This window comes from Azolla caroliniana, unplaced genomic scaffold, assembly GCF_043228905.1.
Source record: "Azolla caroliniana isolate FFs.n. ecotype wild unplaced genomic scaffold, voAzoCaro1.0.p SCAF_4, whole genome shotgun sequence".
Classification (NCBI taxonomy): domain Eukaryota; kingdom Viridiplantae; phylum Streptophyta; class Polypodiopsida; order Salviniales; family Salviniaceae; genus Azolla; species Azolla caroliniana.
In genome coordinates this window covers 25,829,752-25,847,279 of record NW_028230439.1, presented here as the reverse complement: position 1 = coordinate 25,847,279, position 17,528 = coordinate 25,829,752, and the positions used below count along the sequence as shown (strand labels likewise).

The following is a 17,528-nucleotide window of genomic DNA, read 5'->3' as shown; positions in this document are numbered from 1 at the left end:
ACCCCCCCCTACATCAGTTGAAATTTAGTTTATGCATGAGATTGCAGGGCTGTGGTTACGTAAGGGTTTGAACATGGACAATGTGAACAAAGCTTTTTAGAAGTATAACAAAATAACCAAAGATTTGGAGGCTGACAGTGACTACTGTGTTGATGAATGTTCTGATCAGTGAAGTAGAATATGAATGTTTTGATTATTGTACAATAGCACCATGATCAATAGCTAATGTAATATTATTGATAGTGATGCAAATAGCAAAAATGACTGACAAAGCAATGTTAGCAAACACTATATTTCTCGACTGATAAAAAACATTATTATTGTTGTAATGAACTTATGCACAAGCAATGTAATGAAAAGATATTAGTGTCTCTTGTAAAGAATCAATATATTGTTCAAGAATTGAAAATGACTAGTTTTTTTTTCCAAAAAACGAAAATAACTAGTTGTGTCAGTTACGAAAATGACTTGAAAATGGGTTGGAAGGACTGATATTTGGCAGCAAGCTATTGTTTGAATGAAAATGTTTGACAATGGCTGACAATGGCTTACACTATTAATATCTGAGACTGGACAATTTTTTCGAATGAATGAAGCAGGGGTGGTGAGGAAAAGGAGCGATATCCTTTCTCATCTCATACAAGCAAACATTGGTGGTGTAGAAACTGGTCAGATCCCTAAACCTATTGATTATTGATCATATAGCCACAAAGAAACAAATGATTCTAACACCAAACCTACTGCAAAATAAATTTCGGGATTACGAACTAAAACCTTATTGGCAATGAATAAGCTTACGCTCACAACAGGGTTTACGAACCCTGCTTTCCTCCGATTCCCTAGCAATGGTGTGCGATTCCGTCTGTGGCGGTTCTCTTCTTCTTCGTTAACGTCTTCGTCGTCTTCATCATCATCATCAACACCACCAGCTTTGCTAGGGTTTGATGGCGTGGTACAGGAACAGGGAAACAGGATGAGGCTTGATTCATGGCTTTCTTTGCAGCTTCCCGATCACATAAGCAGAGCTCGAGTTCAAAATAGTATTCGATCCGGATTGGCTTATGTTAATGATCAGTTAGTGAATAAGGTAGATATTTGGCCATTCATATTGATGTGCGGTTCAAACATCCATTTCATTCTAGGTTTCTTTTTGCTCATTTTGTTGATTTTATTATGTGAAGAGAACCCATTGGAATTCTATTTGTTCTCTTATTTTTCTTTAATCAGCTACAGAATTGCGTTATGTTTACCGGAATATTTGTCTTTAATCAGCTACAGAAATGCATTATGTTTACCGAAATATTTTTCTTTAATCAGCTACAGAGACGCATTATGTTTACTGGGATATTTTTCTCTAATCAGCTATAGAAATGCATTATGTTTACTGGGATATTTTTCTCTAATCAGCTACAGACATGCATTATGCTCATCTTGTTGTGATAAAGACATTCATATTTATGTTGGTTTTCGTTTATTTTAAATGTTCTGTTTTAAAGCTCTAATTTCTACATTTCTGAGACACTACATGATGGTTATAGGTTTCATATTCTGTGCGCTCCGGTGATCATGTGAAATGTGCAATTGCTGCATTGGTTCCCTTGAAAGCTGACCCTGAGAATATTCCACTGGACATTGTATTCGAGGATGATTATGTAATTGTTGTCAACAAGCCAGCGGATATGGTTAGTGGCTATATTCAATTTAAAAATGTAAATTGTACTTGACTGATCAAGAAGAAAAAGATGAGGCTTGGGCATGAATCAAAAACCTCCAGATTTATTTTATTTATTTTTGCCAAGTTTCAGGTAACGCACCCTGCGCCAGGAAATTGGAATGGCACACTTGTTAATGCTCTTTTACATCATTGTGATCTTCCAGTGATGAAGAACTTATCGAAACAGGCGGATGGTGAAATGCCTACTGCGAATGTCCAGGATGAAAGTGATGCTAGTGATGATGAAGAAGTTGAAGGATTCGAAGACTCAGATCCACTAGCTGGCATAAATGAAGGGCCTTCTCTTGCAGTGAGGCCTGGAATTGTGCATAGATTGGACAAAGGCACAAGTGGATTGCTTGTAATTGCCAAGGTATTTTTGACTTAGGAAAAATGCAATACCAACATTCTCGAGTGACTGGTTTATTCAAATTTCTATTTTACTATATGGTTTTCAGGATGAACATGCACATGAACATCTCTCCAAGCAGTTTAAGGACCGGAGTATTAAGAGATCCTATTTGAGTTTGACATGTGGTGTGCCGAGTAATAAAGAAGGTTGTGTTGATGCTGCCATTGGACGAGATGTCAACAATCGAACACGAATGACTGTTATAAAAAACAACAGTACTAACAGGAAATCGCGTGTTGCAATTAGCAAGTAAGACCTTGTCGTGACTTGAAAGAATGCGTTTCTAAACCATTGGCACATTATAGTTTATCCGTAATGAGATATTCTAGGAGCAAACTTATGGAATTTTTTCTATAGATTAAGCTCCTTTTCATCTTTAGCTTTATTGGTGGTTTACATGTTCTTAAGTTCCTCCTTGTTTATAAGGGGGGTTTACATTTTATTTTACTCTTGCCATTATCTCCTGTCACTATGTCCTGCCATAACGATTGCTTTCTCACATTGGAGATCTCTCCATTATGGATCAACCTATGCTAGAGATATTTTGAAGACAAAAGTTACAATATATTTATGTTGTTTACTCAGTAACATTTATTTTATTTTCATTTGTTGTGAGAATCTTACATGTACTGATAATAAGATTCTTTAGTCTCTTTTTATCTTATTTACTTTTATGTTTACTTAGTAACATTGTTTTTTTTATTTGCTGTTCTCAAAGACGAGACAATACCTAAGATGTAATCTCTTGTTTGGTTCTATAGGCCATTTTGGTCATTTTGTATTGTCTCTTAAGCTGATTTTGGCCTCTTTCTTCCTCACTTCTAATGTTAATGGACAACACGAAGTATTTTTGTTCTTGAGAAGCTTGCAAGGTGATACATTATAATTGCTTCATAGGCTTTTGGATTTTTGAATTTGCAGCTATAAAGTAATCCAAGTGCTAGCGAATGGGGGCTCCGCATTGGTTGAATGGAGACTTCAAACAGGGAGAACTCATCAGGTAATATAAATATCATGGTGATATTCTGGCTTGATTAAGTTGTCTATTTCCACAATTGACAAGCCAAAGAATGTTCAGGGGATTTTGGAAGTTTTGTAGGCTTTACTTAATTTTTGTTTTTGGAAGCTTTTTCTTGTATCTGATCTGATGAGAAACAATAAAATTTCAGATTAGAGTTCATGCCCAGCATCTTGGCCATCCATTGCTTGGTGATGAACTGTATGGTGGTACAAAAGGAGCTGCCTTGTCTTCTATCCTACCAAAAATTTCATTATCCAATCATGGAAATATCAGAAAACTAATGGGTGATTTGCAGAGACCATATCTGCATGCCACCAGCTTAGGGTATTTGAACTTTAATTTACTCTAAAATTTTATGGTAAAATAATGGGAAAATTTATGGTAAAATAAGTGATGCACAAATGGACTGAATTATAACTTGTCAACAATGTAGGTTCATACATCCCCGGAGTTGCAAAGAGTTGCATTTCACGTGCCCATTACCAGCTGACTTTGAAGATCTTTGGGTGAAGCTTCAAAAGCTTCAATAATGCACTCCATAAGTAATGATTGTAACATCTAGCTAACGTTTTGCCAGACAGATGATCTCTCCCATCAACTTGAAGGTACTTCTGGCGTATTGGAAAATGGTTGTTGATCGATCAGATTGGATAAACCTTTCTCGAAAATTCATTGTATAGCCCTTGGTCAGTTTTGAGAAACAATAACTATTGTATCAATACTGATCCATCCTTGTGACCTCAACTACTTGAGATCGTTTTCAAGGAGAGTTAGTACTTTTTCCGAACTCATTGTTTACGTGCTTTAATTTGCAACCAAGCATTAAAAAGTAATGGAATAGATGGATTCGGCATCTCTCAATGCTTGTTTATGGCAACCCCCAAAAACAAAACTTGTGTTGTTTATTCCTTGAATTCAACCTCTGTAGAGCCCCAACATAAAAGCCTACCCATTTAGAAGTCAACAAGATTTCTATTCTATAGAAATCCAATTAATAGTGGCCAAGATAAACATTTGTAGGTCCAATGTTAACAAACTTGACCAACAAAGCACATTAAGTAAAGCTGATAAAAAAAGTTTAGCTTGATCTAGTATGTTTATTGTAAATGCAATTCCAAAACATATTACTAACTTGTTAATGAGTGTCTTCATGACGACCTTATCCATTGTATTGTTGCAGCTCTTAGTTTACAAATGCCTTTATTTGACTTTCGCAACACTCCTAGAACCCCCCTCGTGTACATATAAGAAAATGACTTTTCGAAAAAAAATTATGTTGAGTCTTCCACTGTCATTGAAGGAAATATTCTTTTTGGAGTATCCAACACAAAACCACATTATTGAATTGGAATTTCCTTTTCCACGTTTGGGTTATTTCCCCCAACGTTATTTCTTTTCTTCATCTTTCCAACAACTGCTACCATCATCCAATGACAACCTCCAAACTATGCATCTACATCGCAATATTATCCATTACTATTTCTTCCTGAATATTTTATATTTACACAATCTGGTCTAACCCTTTCCCAAAGAGATAAAATTGCGTCTTCCCAATTTTTTTGGCATTTCCTCACGAATTTTTTTTAGCTTTACTCTGCTCACCAACAATGTGCTCAAAGAACTGTCAAAAGTAAGTCGACAAGGGGCTGATGGTGGAAGCCATCAAATCAAAGGAAGAATATAATACGCAGAGATGCAGGAGGCAGACGGAAGCAACACAACGTCCTTACTAATGACTGAAGGTGCAAGGAGTCCACGAGGGAGATGGGATCACTTGCAGGATGACGACAAAGCAGAACAATAGAGGAGCAGCATAGATCCAGAGGCAACGATCATCCTTAATTTATTAAGTACTCCCAATGAAAGCATATGATCTCTTAAAACAAATAACTTGCTGATCACTGATAATGATAACATTTGGATATTCTGTTTCACAATGTCAACATGAAATTTAAGGGGAATGAACAAGGTAAATTCAGACTAAGAAAATTCATACTTTCGTAATCTATGTTTCAGTATTCATCATTTTACACATTTTAATTTCAATAAATTTGTACCAAAACAAGAAATTTCAATATTAAAAAGGAACAAAATCAGAAGTTCTCTCATACATGAAGTTATGAAGCACCTTGCAAATAAACCCAGCCTTCATAGGAACGCAAGTTATAAATGTATCATCAGACTAGTTCAATCATTGTCGTTGGTTATTGAAAGTTTAGAGATAAACCAACGAGTTTGCTAATATACCCATGGAATGATTTTGTATGGAACTTTCTTACAGTACATAAGCCAATATTTTCCATACCTGCAGAATATTATAAAATTAGTGGGGTTAAAGGAGCAAAAAGTACAAGCACCTAGGGACTCCCAACATAGAGAAGAAACATTACTTTGTTTTACAACGATAGTCATCTCTCTTTGAACGATCGAAGAGGAGGATAGTCAGAAAGACAACGTAGAAGTAAGGCAAGAACTGTTAAATACGAAAAGAAGTTAGCAGCTTTTATGTAACTAACTCAAGAAATATAGCTCGAAGTCTGCAAATATCTGGTTAGATTTGTACATGAGAGAACAATGCAGGTACACTCCAGAAAAAAGCTGCTAGTATCTCCCACACATAATGAAAATGTCGGGACATACCCCACCTGCAAAGAAACTTTCAATTAGCAAAATACATGGCAAAGACTCTGATTATACATCAAAGTTGCGATATATACCAGCCAGAACATAAAAGCAAGCTTGATTTAGTTTCTCCGGTCTCTGTAATATAAGTTGCTTCAATCTGCAGTTCTTTCCATATTGTGTTAGCGATCTGACTATAGAATATGCCTATCCAAACCATCCCCAGGTTTCGTTCTAACTAAATGCTTTAGTATAATGATATTAACCAACCCTAACAAATAACTTATATCAGAATCAAACCTTTAAGAAATTTTGAACCTTTTATATGCAAAACCACATGAGTATTAAAATTTAATGATACCATATATCACTAAAGTCCATGTTCATTCATTCATCATAGCAATGTAACATGTGAGAATATATGAAGTCTATCAATTAAGGATGCAGTACATACCAGCATATTAACATCATCCACCATAGCATATGCATGAACATTGCATATATAGAACACTTGGCATTTGAGATGCATCAAAATGAACTTAATCATCATGGTATGTATGCACAGTAAAAACAGCAAAGGCTCTCAATTTACTATTGCAATGGCATATTAAATCGTATATCTTCTTAGATGCTGCAAATGATGCTGAGTTTTTCGCCAGCTTCTCCCTAAAAGAAACCTTACTGCTGGGCATAGTATGCTTCCAAAAAATTTATACATATATGATAAGTATAACTTCTCAGTATATACATGAAGCTTTGGAGAAAGGATAAGAGAATACTAATATGGATTCCTTGACTTACGTGAAGCAGAAATGAGAGATAGGGAAGCAATTTGTCCTCACAAACATGATGCTGAGTTTTTCACAAGCTTCTCCCTAAATGAAACCTTACTGCTGGGCACAGTATGCTTCCAAAAAATTTATACATATATGATAAGTATAACTTCTCAGTATATACCTGAAGCTTTGGAGAAAGGATAAGAGAATACTAATATGGATTCCTAGACTTCCATGAAGCAGAAAAGAGAGATGGGGAAGCAATTTGTCCTCACAAACCTTAGAAGCTGGCTTCCCCCAAATTATACATTTTCCATTCTTCTCGCGGAAGTGTTGCCTTTGTCTATCACAATCATAGTTAATGTAAATACAAAGCAGCCCTGCCAATAATATACCGAGTGCCATCTGAAAACCACACACATAGTTAATACAAAATTTTAACAGCAAAAATGTCTTTGCAAACATATATATTGGCAGAGAAATGAGAATACAATTGAACAACATGTAACGAAGGTACATATTCCATGAACTTAATATCAGACGGTCAATACCTGAGGACCCAGATTGACAGGATGGTTCACGAGGTACATCCCTGGTGATGTGTAAACAGATGGAACCCACACTAGACAACCCCAGCAGATATAAAATCCAGCTGCAACAAATAATAAAAATTTGTCAAGAACCGAGGCAAAGACGTCTTGTTACTTATGGATTCTCAAGATTGAATACCAGCATAAGTGTATGGAAAAATGTTTCAAGCATGGTTTGCAATCCCAAGGGTAAAAAATCTTATCTTCTTAGTACAGTTATTGTCTTTGATGATCTGTTTTCATGTGCTTCAATTTCATGATCATTTCTACTAAGGAATACAAGTTAATTTAGGTGTCAAAGAATGAGTTTAGTGTAAATAGGATAGTGTCCATTGCTTTGTGGAAGATCATTTCAAAGTCAGCATTATATACCTCGATCATGTGCAATATCCATCGTGTTCCAATAACCTGCTTCCCACCAGAAAAACTTCGTAATGTAGACCAACATCAGGGCAGTATTCACGATCAATGAATCAGCCACTGTTCCTGTTGCCTCATACTACAATCAAAACCAGTTGATCTCAACGTTTTTGTATCACTTGGGTATTGCAAAATTATAATTGGATTCCCACATCTCTGTAATAGTAAACTTGAAAAAACAAATCTTCTAGATTTCAATGGCATAACATGAGTATCAGATACTCAATTTCTTAAACTGAATAAACCTAGATCCTTAACATCTCATCTTGTTTCATATGACTGCATACTAACATCCGAAGCTTGGTTTTATCTATTGGTAATAAACAAGAAACAACAATGTACATGAGTCAAAATATGTGATTGAAGCACATGGGAAGCAGTGAAATGTCCTAATAATGATCTGAATACATGCAGATAGACCTACCCGAATGATACAACAGACACTGAAGAACTCCAGACAGCGCTTACAACTTTCATCATACTGCACACACCCCTCCCACCCACCTTTTCTCATAACAATTTATACTGGAAGCAATAAGAACAAGCTGCGGTATAAAACAGTTTGGCATTGTCCAAGCAAAACTGGTTAAGGCTTAACTGGTTTGGAGGAGTTCAAACTTTAACCAAGCCCAACCAAGTGCAACACTAAACCAATTAAGCCGAACTAAACTTTAAACCGGTTAAGCCAAACTGAACCGAACCAAACCCTGAACCAGTTACTGATTTTTTGGTCGTAGTTTTTGCTCCTTTTTTACCTGTCTCAGTTTTAGGACACCGGGGATGTGATACCTCTAGAAGAAGGAATTTGCCAACTGTGTGATCAAGGAGTGGAATCCGAGACCAGTGTTTGTTACTATAGTATCTTTTATGAAATAAGACGGAGATACAATTGCCTCTTTAAACAAGGCTTAGGCCATGTAATATGAGGACCAAATGCTACAAATTAATCAATGGATACATAAATGGGCTCCCGACCAAGACATAACAATGGGGTTACAATAGATCAGACAATAGCAATTTGTTGTGCACGTAGGCCCCGCCCCCACGGACCACAACCTCAGCCCACTTGTATCGACCTGTGCTAGAGATCTATCGAAGACAAAAGTTATAATATATTGAACTTGAGAATCTCAGATGTGCTGAAACCAGATTCTTTTGTCTCTTTTTATATCATTTATTTTTATATTTACTTCGTAATATTTATTTTATTTTGATTTGTTGTTCTCAAAGACGAGACAACACTTGAGATGTAATCCCTTGTTTGGTCTTACAGGCCATTTTGGCCTCTTAAAAGACGTTATTATATCATTAATAATTCTTTTTTTTCCATAAATCTTTGTTTGTTATTAAAACAATATGATAATACAACCCTTGCTCTCTTCAATACTTTGTTAGATGCAAGGTGGTAGTCTCATCTTCCATTTCGTGCAAAGGTGTTTCTTTGGCATGCAATAGTTGGTGGGTTGCCTTTGACGAAGATACCCAATATACGTTCATTACATGTCTTGTTGCTAAAGCCATTTGGGTGGTTATATCACAAATTTGGGCATCAATAACAAGAAGTATTTTGTCACCTTTTAAGTGGGTTTTTATTGATGAAGATAAAGCTATACCCGCACCATCATATAAGGTCATGTTTGACTACCTTAGGTATTGGGGGATGTGGTTTAATTGGACCATGAGAAATGGGTTCTTGTATGATGGACTTCATGGGGTAACACAATAACTCGGTAGGATGAACAGGAAGTTGATTTGGCAAGTTTCACAACTATGTCATATGGGGACGTTGTCCAAAGATGAGGTAGAGTTATGTCATCTCGTATTACAACACTTGAGAGGGTTTCCCTTGCCGTATCACTACTATCGTTTAATCTCTCTCTCTCCATAATTTCCAAATTGAAATTGAGTATCATCCCAACAACTTGAGATTGAAAATGTTCATGCTAATGGAGTTCCCAAAGAGGAATGGATATTTAGATTATGTCACATAGAGATAGAGGATGGGTATCATTTTACACACTTCGAGATAAGAGAAAAAAATACAAAGACACACTTGGACCCTCTCCCACCCTCTCCCAATTATTGGATACCGCGAACAGAATGACACTATGTAGGTGTATCTTAAATGGCATAGATAGAGTAAGCTTTCTAATATTCACCAGCACATAACCACTGAATTCTTTAAGGGACGGGGGGGATGATAAACGTGGACACACCTGTACCCCCCAAACTCTCCCTCGCTGAAGTAGAAAACCAAAGAGCAACCAAACGATGAATGCAGGGCTTTAAAGTCACTCTTTGTCGTGCAAAAGGCATTAAGAAGATAAGGCTACATAAATTACCCCACTTAGAAGCCATGGTCCGGATAACATCTACATCGAGATCACAGCCTCATCGAAACCCTTCAACCCCCACTACTTTTCAAGGGACTTGCATGGAAATGAAACTAGTCTCAGCACATAGCCATTCCTTTATACAACGTACCCATAACAATTTTGCACCACGCTAAAACCTATTTATTTATGTTTTCTTTTTCAATGATTGGGTACACATTCCATTTTTGTAATCATTTCTCATGCGCTAAATTTGGTCTTAGAAGACGTTAATATATCTTTCTTTCTTTCTTTTCTTCTCTCTCTCCCTCTCTGGCCATAATCTATTCACATATAACAGGAAGCGTTGCGAAAGTCCATGCAGGAACTGAACCAATGTGATTTTACCCTGACATCGGTATTCTGGCTTGTGGAGAAGAGATGAACTGCGGCCTTCTTCAACCAAGCGCCTAACCAAAATTCAAATGTTGCACTGATGCCCACGAGTGATCACGTTAAACAAGAGATGAGAAAAATATGTCGTCTAACCTCAGCCAAAAGATAGAGCAGCTTTGCCAATTAACCATAAGATATATAAGCAATCTTTTATTTATCTGAACCTGCTTAAAGCAATACGTGACAGCCAACACAGCCCAGGCCATCATCCCGAATCTGCAATTGGTAAAAACCTTGATATCAAAGTGCTTCCCAATTCGAGGATAAAGCTCCATACCCTGCAGATCATAAAGCATTTTAGATAGAAAAGCAATTCAGGATTGACAAAATGTGGCTAGGCCGATCCATGGACCGTGATAATGTAGTTCGACATATTCTTTCACACAGTTGCATCAAGATGCATGGATGGAAATGGCAGCATAATATATTAATGTGGTTGCAGAAGTCAATTACCCAGTAGAAGTCAATGATTGGATCACCGGCGGATCCAGAATCTGTAGATGAAGGTGCAATATGACCCTACAAATTTCAACAAGAGGCATACAAATGGTTATAAACTTAACTTTAAGCCAGGCTCTTATTTTGCAATCCAGTAAATGAAGAGACAAAGGTGTTTCTCACCTTGATATATAGAAGGATACAAAAGATGATGCTTCCCACTATGAGTGCTGAGAAAATCTCTCCCAAGTGATCATATACAAGCGCGGGGTTAAACACTCCAAGTCTTAAAAAACCACATGCAAAAAACGTTTCATTATGAATAAACAATATGAAAAGCTCCACTTCGATCAAATCAAGTTAATATTATTCAAGGAATATGGTTACACCTCCAAATCAACACATAGACCACAAGTGTGCAGATATAAGCAGCAAAACCATTATCCTGCATAAAGTCATTTACACATTCATGAATGGAAAAGAAAAGAGAGTTAAGAAGCAAAGAATATCTTATGTTGCATGTCTTACTTTGTATACTGGACGGTTTCCCATGGGTGATATTGGTCCGTACACTTCTTTTCCTGGTAGAAGTAGTTGCAGGGCAGCTTCAAAGGCAGCATAAGCACCTATAATCTTCCATGCCACAGGAGAATAAGGTACAGGCCAAATGCTAATTAGTCCTTGAACACCATTCTGTCTCAAAAAAACCCACGTCTTTAGCAAAGATCCATCTTTGTGCACCAAAGTGTACCATCTGCAATCAACCAAACTATGTTGTTATTATCTATCCAGATGCATCGAGATGGTGAAAGTGGTGCCAAAATCAGCTGACATCAAATCCTTAAAGATGACAATTTACCCAACTTTATGGACAATGAATATTATGCTCAATATAAATTGGAGTTACCTAGAGCATTATAGAATGGAGGCCCCATCATTTTAAGATCCAAGATAAGATTGTGTAAAACTATCACATCTTAAAGTGTTGAGTTGCTCCAATGATCAAGCCATAAATAAGCTTGATCCCAAATCCAAGAAGTGCACTTTCACACGATATGGTGAGAATGGGTATGGCTACCACACTTAGAATAATGAAATCAAGAAAATGATCCATAATAAAGATGTGGATGATTTCAATTCAAGGAGTGGATTTCAATTCAGGGAGTGATGTACGAGGGCAAACATAAAACAGATGCATCACTGAAAGCAAAGAGAGCCAATATTTGAAGACATATATGATCTCCTACTTCTGCTCCTTATATGAGAAGATCTCCAAAGGCTGATGTACCTTATGGGAAATACATTAACAATATATCCCTAGCCAGAGGGGAGCCTGAAAGTTGTGAGGAAGCATGTCAAATAATAGACATCAGCAAGTGAGAGCTTCCTATAAAAGACGAGATGAAGTTTCTCGTTTCCTATTATGCTTGGGAGCCATTCAGGAGACTGTTCCGTGCGTAGAGGAAAGAATGCATCAAATGTTTAATAGCAAGAATTGCTAAATTCTTTCTTTTGATAAACTGATCGTCTGGGTTAGTGTGAATAAATCATTTTTCTACTCGACAGGGATAGATAAAGATTATATAGTTAGAACTGCTTAACAAACCCAACGAGCCGCTTTTGCTGCATTAAACACTACCATCAACCGCTCTCCCACTTAAGTTGGGATAAAAGAACGATTATTGATGCACCAACCTTCCTCTTACCAGATAGGGTGATTCCATGTGCTTGACCAAGCCCGTCCCAAAAGAAGATTTTGTTTACAGATGTAGATGAAGCAATGAAGAAGCATCTTGATAAGGTTATTCATGCTGACACAGATTTGCTCTTAAAAAGCACAGATCTACCTCTTCGAAACATTTTCTCTGTCGCTTGACAGGAATATATATGATATACTCTTTACACCTGAATGTTTGTAAGACGAAGAAGAGATTTATTGGGGTCCTCACACAGCCGCCATCATCTGTAGCATTGGATAGATCACTCGTTCACCATATCATTATAGTATTTTCAGGCTTGGAACACTGAGAAAAAGACCAGAGCACCCAAAAAAGCGCTAACTCTCCCTGAAAAGGATCTTGACTATCTGAATATACAAGGATCGATTGGTATTGATACAATAGTTATTGCATCCCAAAACTGAGCAAGGGCTCTAGCTCAGTGGTAGAGCACCTTTCAACAGATAATTCTCTTCAGAAACTTCTCTTGACAACCAATGCCTACCCTACCATACATGAAACCATATTATTGAGGTGGAATTGCCTTTTCCACAATTAGGCTATTCCACCCACCCTTATTACTTTTCTTCTTCATCTTACTGGTCAACGTTTACCAATCAAATCCTTAGCCAAACATATTTGACTTTAGCAACGGTCCCAGAACCCTCTCATGCACATCTAAAGAAAGGACTTTTTTTTAAAAAGTATGCGATAATGTACCTCCTCTGGACAAACCCACATTATTAAATAGGAACTCCCTTTTCCACAATTTGCCTATACCACCCGTCTTATATTTCCTCAAACAGAAAAGAAAAAATTAATATTCCTCAAAACTTTTGACATTTTCCTCAGGATACCCCACCCTCACCAAAAACGTTGCTCAAAAGGTAAGTTGAAAAGGGGCTGATTGTGTCGGAATGCCATCGAATCAAAGGAAGAATAAAAGATGCGGGATGCAGACACAGAATCAACACAGCATCCTTGTTTACTAATAATAAAATCGAGGTGCGAGATAAGGAGGGGGTCCACTAGGGTAGGGAGGGAGATTGGGATGGATAACTTACAGGATGACAACGAAGAGGGGGCAAGAGAGGAGGAGTCCCAGCATGGATCCATAGGCGAGGAGAGGAGAGTGGACCTCTGCGGAATGCTCCTTGGCGGCATTTTTAGTAGTCCTCGCAGTTGTGGAAGGTTTCCTAGCAGTAGCAGCAGCAGCAGATCCCATGATTCCTCCTCAGAAAACGAAACTTCTTCGACCTAATCTCCTGCAGAAACAGAGAGAGGAAGCCTCCTTCCATGACAGACAGGGGAATTTTTATTATATACCCTCGAGTTTTGAAAATTTCATTCAGTACCCTCAACATATTAAAATTTCCTCGCAGTCGTCTTCTGTATCTTCCTTCTTCCTTGGATCCAATGACACTGTCGGCCATCCGCCGCCCCTTCCCATCTCTTCTCACCTTTGATGGCGCTTTGTCAGTCATACTTTGCACCCAAAAAAAAATTTATATCCCAACGTAACGCCAGCAGTTCTTTGACAAGAGAGATGCTCATTTCTTTTCTCCTGTTAAGATACGTTCAAAAGGGCTCGAAGATAAGTTTATGTATCAAAGGTTCCAAGCCTGGCCTTTTCATGTAACACCAAAGTGTTGCTGTCAAATATGATGCTTGTGGTAGCTCGTTGATTTCACAAAAATGGTAGCCAATACAACAAGTGTTGTTGCAAATAACCATTACACTGTTAATACTAGTATATCATCAAGCAATGTATACATGGGAGCAATATTATGGGAAGTGATACAAAATAAACCAATGGTATATGAACAAGAGGATGTTGCAGGTGCTCTCTTGCTACAAGAGATGCTTTGATGAAAAAACACATTTATACATTTCAATCCAGAAATAGAAATTGATAAACATGAAATATGGCAATTGGTTAGCAGTATCACAATTTGATATATTTTGAGGGTTCAATGTTTGAAGTCCTCCCAAATGTGATTGAAAGACTTACCCAAATAATTTCTTTTACGATTTTGACAAAGATTGTGCATAATCTCAAAGGTTCTTTGGAATACATAAAAGGTAATTTGCAATTGGTAGAGCTCAAACAATTGGAATTTCATGCCATCCAGTATGAAGGAATACTTTGTAGCCCAATTTCTGATCAGGTCGAGTGGTTCTACTCTACACCGAAGTATTTATTTAAAATTTTAAAGCTAACAATTAGAATTTCAAAAGGGGTTCACATTGCATGTCATGAGAACGGTATTCCAAAAAATTTGCCCATCAAATGACGATTTGTCAAATAAATTGCCCTTCAAAAAGTAAATACATTGAATATACGTACTCAACAATATATTGAATATACCCTTCTATCCTTTGCATCTTTCCAATTTTCATATACACAATCCCATTGTATTTCTTCAATGTGTGGCCCATTCAATGAGACTTACATTAAATCATCTAAAATGTTCTATATTCAATTGATTTCTTTTCATCTCTTTGATGAGATTTTGCTTAGAGAACCCTCTCTCACACGAAACCGTGCTAGATGGAATAACCAAACTAGTGTGCTATAATTTCATCAAATGAGGGAAACTATCTTGCCAATCCTTCATTTTGCAAAACATACGTCAAGCTTCATGCATAGTATAGCCTTCACAATTTAAACACAACGTGTCAACAAACCTATAGAGTTCCATTTCACAAGCCTTTGCATCATGTAAAATTTGAAGACATGCATTGACATCAATGATCAATTATAACTTGTGTGTGAGAGAGAGGATGGGAAAGAAAGAAAGAACAAAGTACAACTTGATTAAAGCAAAGAGCTTGAGAAATAAAGAAAGAAGTACAACTTGATCAAAGCAAGGGAGAGAGTGAGAGAGAGATCAAGAAAGAAGTAGAAGCAAGTGGAAAGAGAGAGAGGGAGAGAGAAATAAACAAAAGAGGAATGGGCTGAAAATAGAAGAAGCCTTAAGTTTCTTTTCACACTATGCATATGTCCGGGCACTTATTCTCGTTTATAATATCATGTAACATATGTTTACACATTTACCCTTCTCAAATAAAACTATATGCTATATATAGCCTATGAATTGTAATTTGTAACTACTAATACATGTACTATTATTTTGACCTTAGCAAAATTTGACGGTATTAACAAATTTTAAACCTTCATTTTTATGTTTTTTGTAAAATATATATCAGTCAAGATTCACATTTTCATTTTCAAATTAACCTTCATATACGATTAAATTTGCCAAAAACGGTCAAAACGACCATCAAAAGGCAACGTTGGGGCTCATTATTGAAAGGCACATCTTTTTTCTCTTTCTTTCTTTTTTCCCAAAAACAAAACTCCTTCCATGAAATTCCAAATCCTAATCGGGATGCGATAGTTCCATCTTATGTGGAGGCCCACTGAAAGGTTCATCTTTTATGTATAGCCTTAGGGTGTTTCTTAATACTAATGTAATATCTTTTGGGAATTGGTAAATTCATAGTTTTTTCTGTATTTTCACAATTTATTTTTTGAGTTCAGAAATATGATTACAAATGATAGCCAGATTCCATCCCCCCCAAAAAAATGTGAAAATACGGAAGAAACTGTGAATTTACCAATTTCCTATCTTTTTTGGGAAATAATAAATAAATACAAGTGTTGCACAACATCCACCTTATATGTGAATTATATGACATCATTAACATATATGACTATAAAATCAGCTCTTGCATGAGTTTTAGGCCATCTAATCCTTCGTCTTTTGCAACAAGTCTTGCACAACATCCACTTTATATGACAATTATATGACATCCTTAGCATATATTAGTATAGAATCAGCTATTGCATGAGTTTTAGGCCATCTAATCCCTCTTCTTTTGCACCAATGGTTATTGTTTCTTCAGTTTATCAATGCATAGACCAAAGAATGTAAGAGAGCGTGGACGCCCTTCCTTGACCCCATTCTTGCTCAATAAGTACTTTGAGAAACCACTATCCATTTACAATTTGCATCTAACTCGCCCATACCTTTGTATAACAACACCACCACATGTTGATAGCATTGCAATGTCTACGATCATACAAAGTTTTTGTGACCTTTTGATGTTCTTAGGCATTTATATTGTTTGTTTGATATTGATATAAATACAAAGACTTTCTATTATGTATGGTTGGGCTAACATCAACAAAAAATACAACTACGTTGGTATTATACATGTGGTAACATTTGGTGTTACAAATTCAAGATGAGAATTTTTTACTTTTCAATAGTTTTTTCTTTTGTTGTTCTTGGATTGAAAATTAGAGGTTTGTCTCAAAATATTATCCTCAAATCACTACTTTGTAATTCACATGATCAAAAGAATCTTGCTAATGTGTCTTTAAAATTGATGTCTAGTATTTTGAAATGGAGTATAGCATCACCGGTTTTATACACGTTTTGTTTTTTTCATCTAAATGTGAGAACTTTCAGATGTAATCTCTTATTGAGTATTATCATGGTCTTTTGAACCTTTTGAGCTTTGAATCCATAAAGAAGTTTGCAACGTTAATTTACATTGCGCTCGTCTTTGTTTCCAATCACTAGTCGAAACATATCCATAATTTATTGTCTAGAAGATCAATCATACAATCAAATATAAAAAGTTGTGTCTTTCAACATCAAAGTCGTAATAAAGCTTGCACTAGAAACTACACTATATTGCTCATTATAGATTTCTGCACTCTTGTGTTGAAGCTCAATTAGTTACGATCGATTGATAAGCGATTGACATTGTTCAAATAAACGTTTCTTTACCCCTATTTATTCATGATTCAAATAGTAAAACATGTAGAAGGTTTATATATTTTTGTTAGTTAGACATGCAACCATCAAGGAAAAAAAGGACGTGCACTTAGTGAATGAAGGCATCTCTTTCTTAAAATATTATAGTAATATTGGCCCAATGGCCACCTCATCTTGATTGTATTATTATGTTTTATTAGTCTCGACTTGAGCTTTTGATGTTTCTCAATATACTCTTACTACATTGGAATTCGTATAG

General features: G+C 36.4%; 2 protein-coding genes across 2 annotated transcripts; one reads left to right on the top strand and one right to left on the bottom strand.

Moving 5' to 3' along the window:
• The first annotated feature begins 720 nt into the window (after positions 1–720).
• On the top strand, positions 721–3,772 carry LOC147865684 (RNA pseudouridine synthase 2, chloroplastic-like). Its single transcript, XM_087318552.1, has 7 exons — positions 721–1,087; positions 1,539–1,682; positions 1,806–2,087; positions 2,173–2,375; positions 3,048–3,126; positions 3,296–3,471; positions 3,581–3,772. The coding sequence occupies exons 1-7, from the start codon at positions 785–787 to the stop codon at positions 3,675–3,677; spliced, it is 1,284 nt and encodes a 427-aa protein (XP_087174678.1). The 5' UTR covers positions 721–784; the 3' UTR covers positions 3,678–3,772.
• Positions 3,773–5,197: 1,425 nt separating this feature from the next.
• LOC147865683 (7-dehydrocholesterol reductase-like) lies at positions 5,198–13,719 on the bottom strand. The gene is made up of 13 exons (XM_087318550.1): positions 13,544–13,719; positions 11,290–11,515; positions 11,151–11,206; positions 10,945–11,047; positions 10,777–10,842; positions 10,488–10,601; positions 7,508–7,634; positions 7,097–7,197; positions 6,825–6,950; positions 5,865–5,929; positions 5,711–5,792; positions 5,538–5,620; positions 5,198–5,452 (listed from the first exon to the last, which is right to left on the bottom strand). Exons 1-13 carry the CDS (start codon positions 13,702–13,704, stop codon positions 5,386–5,388), a joined length of 1,377 nt encoding a protein of 458 aa, XP_087174676.1. The 5' UTR covers positions 13,705–13,719; the 3' UTR covers positions 5,198–5,385.
• Between the last annotated feature and the right edge of the window lie 3,809 nt (positions 13,720–17,528).

Excerpts from the sequence above, each read along its gene's own strand:
- LOC147865684 (XM_087318552.1), top strand. The coding sequence starts at position 785 with ATGAATAAGCTTACGCTCACAACAGGGTTTACGAACCCTGCTTTCCTC. Across the intron at positions 2,088-2,172 it reads GATTGCTTGTAATTGCCAAG|GATGAACATGCACATGAACA; the intron begins GTATTTTTGACT and ends TATGGTTTTCAG. Across the intron at positions 3,472-3,580 it reads CTGCATGCCACCAGCTTAGG|GTTCATACATCCCCGGAGTT; the intron begins GTATTTGAACTT and ends TCAACAATGTAG.
- LOC147865683 (XM_087318550.1), bottom strand. The coding sequence starts at position 13,704 with ATGGGATCTGCTGCTGCTGCTACTGCTAGGAAACCTTCCACAACTGCG. Across the intron at positions 10,843-10,944 it reads GTATCCTTCTATATATCAAG|GGTCATATTGCACCTTCATC; the intron begins GTGAGAAACACC and ends TGAAATTTGTAG. Across the intron at positions 5,793-5,864 it reads TTGCTTTTATGTTCTGGCTG|GTGGGGTATGTCCCGACATT; the intron begins GTATATATCGCA and ends GTTTCTTTGCAG.